The sequence below is a fragment of the Nyctibius grandis genome, chromosome 14 (genome assembly GCF_013368605.1).
Source record: "Nyctibius grandis isolate bNycGra1 chromosome 14, bNycGra1.pri, whole genome shotgun sequence".
NCBI lineage: Eukaryota > Metazoa > Chordata > Aves > Nyctibiiformes > Nyctibiidae > Nyctibius > Nyctibius grandis.
The window spans coordinates 15,256,460-15,267,120 of NC_090671.1; the positions used below are offsets into that span (position 1 = coordinate 15,256,460).

Consider the following 10,661-nt stretch of genomic DNA (forward strand, 5'->3'; position numbering starts at 1 on the left):
GAGGGGCGCGGGGACGGCGCGGGAGGGGGGTCACGCGACACGCGGGTGTCCGCGCGCGCCCGGGACACGCGTGCGGGGCTCCCCGCGGGTCCCCGGGCGGGGGGGGGGGGGGGGGCTCCGGGACCGGCTGCCCGCGGCCCAGCGATCGCCCCCGGCCCCCAGCGCAGCCCGGGGCGCTCCCGGCACCGCGATCGCTGCGGGCGTCAGTTAGCACCGCGGGAGCGCAGGAAGGTGCCGCCGAAGGAGCCTCACCGGGAGGGAACGGGGCTGGGCAGGGGGTGAGGCCCGGGGGGGAAAACCAGCTCCTTGACGGTGAACTGGGTCTTTGATGGGCTGCAGTTACTGCTGCTGCACCCACCGGCAGGACCCCCCGAGCCCCCGCTGCCCCCGCCCCGCGGGCACGGAGGGAGCTGGGACACCCCTATGTCCCACCTGAGCCCCCCCGCCACGAGGGACCCCGCGGGGGCCGCTGAGGCCTGGCTGGAGGAGCCTCAGCCACCCCCGGCCCTGTGCACGCTCCTGCTCTCACCGGGCTCGCCCTTGTCCCGCTGCAGCCGCAGCGTGGGGGGGTCCCGCCTGAGAGCGACCCCCTGGGAGAGTCACCCTCTGCCACGTCCCACCCGGCTTCCAGCGCGGGGCTGGGGCAGAGCATCCCACGGCCCCGCTTGTGCACCCCCGAGCAGCTCTAGTCGTCTGTTTGTTTTTTTAATTTGCCTCACAAGGTAGAGTACATCCAGGGAATGTGCAATGTACAAGGAAAGTGCTGGGCAGGTGAGCGCGAGGGGAGGCGGGGGTGCCCCGCGGGGCCCGGGGCTCCGGGCTAGCAGGCGGCCCGCTCAGTCGGAGGGCGCCTCGGGGGTGACGAAGGTGCCCTTCTGGTCCCACTGCATGTCGCGGATGCGGCGGATGGACTGGATCTGCGGCTGGAAGGCAGACCACTCGTTCCAGTGTCGGAAGTCTCCGGTCTCAAAGAGGTACTGGTAGCCTCTGTAGCCAGGGTACTGGTACCCGACCCAGCTGCGGGGAAAGCAAAGAGAGGGCACCTGAGCGGGTGCTACAGGCAGCAGTGACATGGGGGCAGCCAGCAGAGCCCCCCCTGCCTCCCGTGCACGGGGTGTGACCCGCCGAGTGATGGGTTATACCATCAAAAACAGCCACCCAGCGCTGTCTGGCTGCCCGAGAGCCCCGTGCGGGTGCTCGGGATCAGCGGGCAGCAAGCTGGGGCGCGGGGAGGACAGGGAGCCTGGCAGGAGGCAGCCGCCGCTGCGGCCCGGCTTACGTTCCACTGGGCACCTGCACGCTGCCCACGCGGTCGCAGAAGCCGTAAGCCCAGAGGCTGGGCACGTCATCCTCCTGGATTTCCATCTTGTTGCCCTTGAAGTCAGCAGACTCGTACAGGGAGATTTTGTGGTCCTCAGCCTCCTGGGGAAGACAGAGGGAAGGTGCTGGGTGGCGCAGCCGAAGCCCCGGAGCTCGCTGCGATGGGGCACCGAGCAGCACGGCTGCGGCCCTGGCCAGGTCCCGCTGGGTGCTCTCCGCTCCCGGGCCACTCACCATTCGGATGGGGCGCATGGACATCAAGCAGTCGCTTCGGTAGCTGCTAGACCAGGTGTCCCAGCGAGGGTACTCGCCTTTCTCCAAGATGAACATCTCCCCACGCAGGTTGGCTTGCTCGTAGGCCACCCAGCTGGGGAGAGGGGTAGGACAAGACAGCGGGTCAGATGCCACCCAGCAGCTCCTCTCCTGCTCTGCCAGCCTGGGGGGCGCCGGAGCCGGGCTCCCAGCACCCACCAAGGCTGTGGGTGTGCTGTGAACGTCCCAGGCTCGGGGCTCCTCGGCACCACAGCAGCCCTGCGTTTGCTGCTTCCCATTTCCCTGCAAAACGGGGCTATTTCTGCAGATGCCACCAGGTATTTTCCTGATGGCAGGAGAGGTGTTCGAGTGCTGCAGGCAGCGTGACCTTACACTGGTTTCTAAGGCTGAGCTGGGTTGATTTACTTTTGTCTTTCCCTAAGTAAGTTTTTTTTGGTACAGAGTCTCACCAGTGGCTCCAAGAAGACTCTGAGGACCCCAGTGACACTTAAGTGCTCTGTTCTCCAAGTTTCACCCTTTCGCTACCCAGGTGTCACACCTGAGCTCCTCTGGGGCTGCTCCATCCCCCTTTCATTTCAAGAAAAGTTGGATATTCTGGGTTCCTAATAAAAAAGTTGTCATCGGTGCTACATGGTGTCATTCAAGGAGACCCGGGGTCTCCAGCTTTGCTGGCCCTGCTCCGCTCTCTGCCCGGGCTGCAGGGAAATGCCCCTGCACATCACTCTGTGCCCAGGGCTGCTCCCCAGGACCATGTCCCCACCTCCCCATGGCATCCCCGGGGACACGGTCCCCTCCGTGGCTGGGGTCACTTACGGTCCGGAGGTGACGATGACGCTGCGCACCCGGTCGAAGTCTTGGTCCGCCAGGTTCAGGCACTCGGTGGTGAACTCCATCTGCCTGCCCTGGAAGTTCTCCTGATCGAAGACGACGATCTGGGGGTGGAGGGAAAGGGGTGGACGGGACAGGCACGCTGGGAGGGGGCTGTGGGCAGGGTGTCCCTGCACGGACCCCGCACGCAGGAGCCCCCCACCCCACGCATCCCCCTCGGCTCTCCAAGGCTCCCCACTGCTTTTCAGGTGTGGTGCCCCGGGGAAGCTGAGCACAGCGGGGTCCCATCCTGACAGCCATCCCTGCTCCCAGACGGCCTCATCCTGCCCCCAGTTTTGCTGCTGCAAAGCCACGTCTCGCTGTGCTGGTGCCCACATCGTGCCCCCTCCAGGCTGGGAAGGAGCTGCTCTTCCAGGAACTGCATCCACACCATGGCCTGGCACGTGCAGAAGTGTCGCCGGAGCCCTGGCATCACTCGCCCCTTGCCCCCAGCCCCGCTGCAGCACCTTGGTGGCACGCTGCCCCAGCGTCACCGCGGTGTTTTGGTGCTGGCCCTGTCACCCGCAGCCTCCTCCTCCGCCCCCCGCAGCACTGCAGGACCCCCACATGTGGAGGGCGACCAGAGGGAGCGGGTGACAGCACCCAGCCCTGACGCCATGACCCAGGGGGAGCGTTCCCAAAGCCTGTGGTCTCCAACGAGCTGTCCTGGCCAAGGGGCACCCGGGGCATCCCTCCTGCAGCAGCCCCACAAGTGGCTGCCCAGATCCTGTCCCCAGAGAGCTGCTGGCTGGGAGGTGCAGAGCGAGGAGGGACGGCATCATCTGCGCTCTCCTCCTGCTCTCAGAGCGGGGTCCTTCCCCTGGCACCCCTGTGCTCTCCTCCTGCCAACTGCCCCAGAGATGCTACCACTGTCCCTCACCCCAGGACCGCGTCCCTGCGCGCAGGGAGCACCAGAGCTTACCCTGAAGGCTTCTGCAGAGGGCTCCTCGCCCTTGCTGTTTGCAACGGGAGCAGGGTCGAGGGATGGAGTTGGCGGTGGGGCTCCCTTCTCCTCCGCAGCCTGGCCGGGAGCAGCGGGTTTTGTGGTCTCAGACATCGCGGTGTTGGGCTCAAGTCTGGGACAGGGCACCAGGCAGAGATGCCAGCAGTGAGTTAGAGGGGAGGCACAGATGTGGGCACCCACCACCCACCCAGGCCCTTGTCCTGCCCCGGGGACGGTCATATCGGGATGGAGGGGCTCAGCAACGGGGTGGGCGGCTGGGGCTGGGAGAGGTTGTGCAGGCAGGCGCAGGCAGCGGGGTCCTGCCCTCACCAGGAGGGCCCCGCGGGTCAGTGTCACCAGTGGCCGCAGGGGATCGGAGGGTGGTGGGATGCTGAGCACCGGGGTGCTCCCAGACGTGCTGACCACAGCGGTGGCCATGGCTGACACCCTGCGTTTCCCACGCCCTGCCTCGGGTCTGGCTGCAGCCCGGTGCCCGGGGACTTTATCTTCTTACCTGGGCAGCTGCTGCTTCTTGTTGGAGGGAGCGGGCTTGTGTTTCGGGGTGCAGCGAGGCCCCCACTTTATAGCCTGGCAAGGGCAGACCCCCGGGCGGGCGCACAAAGGAACTGCCAGCTCATCAGTGTCTGCGCGGCCGCCCAGTCATCACATCCTGCAAAGCGCTGGGCGAGCTGGAAGCCTCTCCCCGGCCCCGTGCCCAGCCGCTGAACCCAGCACTTTCCTTTGTGCCCGCGGCACAACAGAAGACCTGACCGTGCCACTTTGCAGCGCGGCGGCACCCGCTGCCCCCCGGGCGGCCGCCCCGACAGGGCATATATAGCCCTTGCGTGGCCCGGCAGCGCCGGCACACCGCCCTCCCCTGCCCACCGCCCCCGCACCCAGCTCCGGCACCGCTGCAGCCGGGGAGGGTGCCCCAGCCCCGAGCCCCGTGGCCGCATGGTGCCCAGCCCAGTGGCTGCGCTGTGCTCACTTCTCCCCTCTGAACATGAAATCACTTGCTTTAAACATCACTCCACGCCTGCAAACGCCCGAGCGCGCTGCCCCGAAGATGCCAGGATGCAGGACTCAAGTGTTTTGAAATGCTTCAAGTTGGGGTTTTTTTTCCAAACGACGTGTCATCAAAGCTGACACTTCCCAAACTATCCCAGCCCTGGAAGTGGTGCTCTTCTTTGGGCTGTCCCTGCTCACCACGTCCCCTGGCACGGACGTTGGCTGGTTTTTAGCCCGTTTAACCCGTGCTCATTCTGTACATCCCTAGTTATGGCATCACCACACCACATGGCACCAAATCCCACGCGGGGTTTCGGTGCCTCAGGCTGACGGCAGGCGGAGGGGACTGGCTGGGGACACGCTGGGCATGGGGACACACTGGGCACCGGTCCCTGCAGGGGCTCAGCCTGTGGTGCCGCAGCTCCTGCACCCCACGGCCGCTCTCCGCACCGGGAGGCACCTTGGGGGGACCTTTCCCGAGCTCACAGTGAGCCTCTGATCAGCTGCTCTCCCTGTTTGCCCGCTGTGATCCTGTTCATCGTGTAAATAACTGCACACTGGTTTCATCCTGGTCCTTCCCCATGCCCCCAGCCCCTGGCAGCACCCAGCACCAGCACCCAGCACCAGTGGATCACCCAAGGCTGTGCATTCACAAAGCTCAGAGACCTTGGTTTTGCCGTCGTCTTCCGTCCCTCTCAGGTGTGAAGTGTCACCCAGCAGCGGTGGGATCCAGCTGCACCCGCCGGGCCATCGCCCCAGATCCCGCACACAAAGTGTTTGCTGATCCCTTCTCCTTCCCCCGCGGTTTTATGGCGCAGGCACGGCCGGGTGCGGGTGCTGCTGCCCTGGGCGCTCCCCGCGGGCTGGTCTCTCACCTCGACACTGGGCAGCTCTTTACAATTCATGCCTTTCAATTTGCATTTGTTTTCATGTTTGTTAGACAGTTTTCCATTTTAAGCTTCATTCTCTTCCCCTCCGAGCCAGGGTGGGTGTTTTAACCGGAGGTCTCACCCACCCCCCTGCTCCTGCTGCCCCATCCTGGCTCCCCTTCCCCTCCCAGCACCCTTGGACCTGGGCATCAGAAAACTGGGCTCAGAGGGACCGAGCTCTGCCTGGGCAGCCCGGTGAGTTTCCCTGAGATGGTGCTGTGGGAGGGCTGACAGCAGGGCACTGTCCTCGGCCGCTCCTGAGCCCCTGGACACTAAACCTCTGCCCTCCCCACTGACCCTCCCTGCCGCTGGCTGCGGGCGCTTTGGGAAGACCCTTGCTGCACCATCCCGTCCTGCACCGTCCCGCCCTGGCACAGAGGGGCACATGGGGTGCCCAGCTCAAGCACAGCAGAGTTGCCCAAGCCTCCCCCCCGGTGCAGACGGCTGGAGCTGGCCCAGCTCGGCCCCGGCAGGCACCGGCACGGGCACATGCCCAGCACGACGGTTTGTTCTGCCCCGCTGAGTCCTGCTGCCCATGGAGCTCCTGCTGCTGTGTCCCCTGCCCGGCGCTGAGCGGCACCGTGGGTGCATCCAGCCGCATCCCGGGCTCTGCACTGCCACGTCCCAGTGCCAGAGCACGTCACGGAGAGCAAGCAAGCTGTGGTCACCGCGCCGGTGGCCAGCAGCAAGCTGAGTTTAGGTCAGGCCACAGCAAGAGGCTGGAAGCAACCTGTGCCAAATGCATAAATGCCCATTTGCTGGGGGCTGCGGGTGTGGGGACAGCCAGCGCAGCCCCCCCGGCTGCCCTCCTCGCCTGCTCTGCCTCCCCCGCAGTGCCCAGGGCTGCCAGGAGGGAGGATGACGGAGGATGAAGGAGGATGCTCCAGCTCAGCCACCCGGCAGTTCCCTGGCAAAGGCCATCCCAAAACACAGCACTACCTGGGAACACGGGTTGTGCCACCCAGCCCAACAGCCTCCTGTGGCTCCCGCCCCACCGCTCCCCCTCCGACGGGCAGGCTGTGTGGGTGCCCCTGCGAGGTGCCCAGCCCGCGGAGCCCTGCGCTCTCCCCGCATGACCCCGGGATGATTTGGTGGGGGGTCACTGTGAGCAAGGCTTGAAGGTATTTAGGTACCCAGACTGTGGATGCAGCAGGCTCTTTCCCCCCGGTGCCCCCGGGCGAGGCGGGGGCAGGCAGAGCTGCCTGTGGGCAGGAGGAGCGCTGCCGGAGCTGGGGGGCATGGTCCCAGCCCCGCCGCACGCTGGGGCAGGACACGGGGCAGGAGCACCGGCAGACCCCAGGGGCGATGCCCTGGCTCCGGAGCTGGGGGGCCAGGGTCAGAGCCCGTGCCCAGCGGGCCGGGGCAGCGGGAGCTGCGGCGTCCCGGCTCATCAGCTTCGCTGCAGCTGCAGCGTCGCCTTTGTTCTGCCCGGTCCCTCCTCCCCGCCATGTGCTGAGTTAGGGGTTTCAGTAATGCTCTCCTGGGCTCTGTCTCTATCTGGAGGCTATAAAAACCCAGCCGGAGGGCTGCTGGACATGTCACCTCTCCCGGCACCGGTGCCTCACCCCAGGTAAGCGCGGGAGCCTGGCAGCGGCTGCCCCTGCCCACACGGCTGGGTCCGGGGAGCAGAGCAGCTGTGGGGACGTGTGGAGGAGGATCCGGGGCTGGACCTCGGTGCCAGGCACGGCCCGGCCAGGGGCTGCGGGGTCCTGCAGCCGGGGCGTGAGGCGAGGGCAGCGCCAGGGATGGGCTGTGGCACCGCTCTGCCGTCACACGCCTCGGCGCGGGGGAACAGTGGCGAGGGGATTGGGGGGCATCGCCAGCCGTGGCAGCGGGGAAGTGCTGCTGCTCAGCGTGGGCACGCGGCCACCTCCACGGGGCTCCTGGCCCAGTGCTGCCCTGCCTGCAGCCCCGGATGCTGGCCCTGCCCGCGCGTGGTGAGCGTGCCAGGGGACCTGCACAGGGCTGCCTGCATGGGGCTGCCTGTGCCAGGGCTGCCTGCGCTGAGGCTGCCTGCATGGGGCTGCCTGTGCTGGGGCTGCCTGCATGGGGCTGCCTGTGCTGGGGCTGCCTGCATGGGGCTGCCTGTGCCAGGGCTGCCTGCACGGGGCTGCCTGTGCCAGGGCTGCCTGCATGGGGCTGCCTGTGCCAGGGCTGCCTGTGCCAGGGCTGCCTGCACGGGGCTGCCTGTGCCGGGACTTTGGCTCAGGGATCTGCCTGCAGGAGGAGCCTGCCTGGGCACAGGCAGCCGTGGGCAGCCCCATGCACGGGCAGGCAGCGTGCTCACCCCGCTGCGGTGCTGTGCGGTGCTGTGCGGTGCTGCCAGGGCCATGCTGCCCTGCCAGACACCCGCTGCTCCTCGTGGCCCGGATGGCAGCCCTGGGTGGGCTGGGGGAGCCCTGGGCTGTGCTCTGTGCCCGCTCCAGCATGCCGTGGGTGAAGGGCCGTGCGCAGGCTCCCGAGGGCAGTTTCACGTGGGCAGAGGCTGGAGCGAGCCCCGCAGAGCAGAGCAGGGGGCTGCAGGCTCCTGCCTCCATCTGCCTGCCCTGCCCACGCAACGCGCGGCATCAAGCCCAGTCCCGGGACGTGGGAGTCCCAGTGCAGGGCCAAGCCCCCAGCGCAGGGCTGGTGGGTCTGGCCAGGCTGCAGCGGCACAGCCAGGCTCGCGGGGGCCAGCAGCGCACCGGCCCCGGGCAGGCTTTAACGGCCCCGTTCCCCTGTGCCCTGGCAGAGCCACCATGACCCACCACTGCAGGAAATCCTCCGGTCTCTGGAAGGTACGGGAGCCTGGGGAGCACCAGCGACGCAGCCTGAGCCCCGTGAATGCCCGGGCACAGGGGTGCAGTGTCTGCTCGGGGCCTCTGCACCCGCAGAGCCCCCTGACCTCTCCGTCCTCCCCAGATCGTGGTGTGGGATGAGCCTTTCTTCCAGGGCAAGAAGCTCGAGTTCACCTCCGACTGCTACAGCACCCCGGAGCTCGGCCTCAGCACCGTCCGCTCCTGCAAGATCGAGAGCGGGGCGTGAGTGGGGGTCACGGGGGGCTGCAACCCCACGGCGCTGCGGGACCCCACGGGTACAGGGGGGTTGGAGGATGGAGGTCTCCAGTGCCTTTTGCCACGCGAGCCATGGGGCTGCCTCCTCCAGGGAACGGCCTCATCCCTGCGGGGCGCAGCGGGCTCTGCCCTGGGTGTGAGCAGGGTGGTGGGCGCCGCAGGGGTCTCACCCCCCTCCCGCCCCCGGCAGGTGGGCAGGCTTCGAGCACTGCGGCTTCCAGGGGCAGCAGTTCGTGCTGGAGCGTGGTGAGTACCCGTGCTGGGAGGCGTGGAGCGGCAGCAACGCCTACCACGTGGAGAGGATGTGCTCCTTCCGCCCCATCGCCTGCGCCGTGAGTGCCCCTGCCCCGGCTCCCTGCCCCAAGGCTGGCACCCGGAGCCCACCGCCGGGCTGGCACCCCGAGCCCACCGCCGGCCGCTGGCCTGGGCAGGGCAGCTGTGCCGGTGCCGGTGCCGATGCCGTGCCCCTCTCGGCGGCAGGACCACTGGCGCAGCAGGCTGATGCTCTTCGAGCACGAGAACTTCCAGGGCAAGCGGGGGGAGCTGAGCGACGACTGCCCCTCGCTGCCCGCCCTGGGCTGGGGCAGCAGCGCCGTGGGCTCCTTCTTCGTCCGCTCCGGCGCGTGAGTACCCCGGGGGCTTGCGCCCTGCCAGGACCCAGCACCGGGGGCACGCGCCGGAGCTGAGGATGCTCTGGCAGGTGCCGGCACCCTGCCCGCTGCCAGCCCTGAGCCGCCGCCGCTCTCTGCTCTGCCGCAGGTGGGTCTGCTCGCAGTACCCGGGGTACCGGGGCTTCCAGTACCTCCTGGAGAGCGACTGCTGCGGGGGCGAGTACAAGCACGTGCGGGAGTGGGGCTCCCACGTGCAGACAGGCCAGGTCCAGTCCATCCGCAGGGTCCGGCAGTGACCGTCGGTGCCACCGTGCCACCGGCCGCGCGCCCTGGGCACCGTCTCTCCTGCAGGGCGGCGGGGGCAAAGCTCAATAAAGGCTCAGTTGTCCAAGGCGGCGCGCTGGCAGTTGGGGAGGGGGTGCCATGGGGGGGCACGGCTGGGAGCAATGCTGTGCCCGAGGGCAGAGCGGGAGCTCTGCAGGGGCAAGGACGGGGTGGGGGGAACGACCGTCCTTTTCTGCCCTTGCAGCCAGCACAGGCGTCCATGTGTCCCCGTCACGGGCAGGCGAAGCCCCTGCCAGGCTCACACACGGAGCTGCAGTGCGATGGCCTGCCCTCCGCCCCGCTGCCAGGCCCCGAGGAGCTGCCAGGCCAGGGGCCAGGGCACGGTGGTCAGGCCCAGTGCAGGGGTGAGGAACCGGGCGCACAGAGCTGCACATCCCGCCGGCCAGGACCGTGTCTGTCCTGTCCCTGCGCCAGCCCAGCCGCCGGCTCAGGGGCTCTGCAGGGCCCACACATCCCTGCGCCCCGCAGACCCCGGCCACCGTGCCCGTACCTGCGGGGGGCTGCGCTGCAGCTCCGGTAAGGCTGAGGAGGTCACCGTGCGGCACTGCTGAGCCTCAGCCCTGTCGGGAGCTGGAAGGAGCTGCAGGATCCAGCAAGCTGCAGCTGCACGCTGTGCACCCCTCTCTGTGCCCACGCACACCCCTGCACCCCTCCCTGCGCCCATGCACACCCCTGCACACCCCATCCCCACGCACACACCCCTGCACCCACGCCAGCTCTGCCCGCAGCGGTGCAGGGGACCAGGCCAAGCTGTGTGCTGGCCCCGGAGCTGCAAGGTGACACCACGGGCTTGCGGCTCCATGTTTGCCCCGGCAGCACAGCGGGCACGGGCAGGGTCTGCTCCTCTCTGCCTGGCACGGGGCTGTCGCTGCAGGAAACCTGGGGCAGCAAGAAGCCATCGGGACTGCTGATAAACCATCCCCTTCAGCTCAGGGGAAAGCAGCAGTTAACTGAAGCTGAAAACGGGACGGGAAAAGGCTGGTTTGGAAAAATTTCTCATCTCAGAAGAGCTCTGGAGAAAAGGTTTGATGTGATGAAAATGTCCCATTCCTGGCATTCGCAGCAGCGGGACCACCGTGGGAGACAGTGCTGCCCAGGAAGAGTCTGTCCGCAGGAAAACCTAATTAAACACGCAGAGTAGAAGAAGGAACAAAAAGTTTTGGGATGGGCCGAGCAAAAACCTCTGGCCCGAGGGCAAACCCGCCTGGGGCCACCAGCCAGCGAGACCTGGAGGAGCGGAGCTTCCCGGCCCCTCCGGGACCCCGGTCCTGGCAGCCCCCCCTGGCCCTGGCCGGCCCCAGGACCCCGGGGG

General features: G+C 67.7%; 2 protein-coding genes across 2 annotated transcripts; one reads left to right on the forward strand and one right to left on the reverse strand.

Annotated features, from left to right (window-relative positions):
* Nucleotides 1-836: 836 nt before the first annotated feature.
* CRYBB1 (crystallin beta B1) lies at nt 837-3,517 on the reverse strand. Its single transcript, XM_068412521.1, has 5 exons — nt 3,383-3,517; nt 2,407-2,525; nt 1,555-1,687; nt 1,280-1,422; nt 837-1,017 (listed from the first exon to the last, which is right to left on the reverse strand). The coding sequence occupies exons 1-5, from the start codon at nt 3,515-3,517 to the stop codon at nt 837-839; spliced, it is 711 nt and encodes a 236-aa protein (XP_068268622.1).
* A 4,561-nt stretch (nt 3,518-8,078) lies between these two features.
* Nucleotides 8,079-9,300, forward strand: CRYBA4 (crystallin beta A4). Its single transcript, XM_068412522.1, has 5 exons — nt 8,079-8,117; nt 8,242-8,360; nt 8,584-8,725; nt 8,874-9,016; nt 9,153-9,300. The coding sequence occupies exons 1-5, from the start codon at nt 8,079-8,081 to the stop codon at nt 9,298-9,300; spliced, it is 591 nt and encodes a 196-aa protein (XP_068268623.1).
* The last annotated feature ends 1,361 nt before the right edge of the window (nt 9,301-10,661 follow it).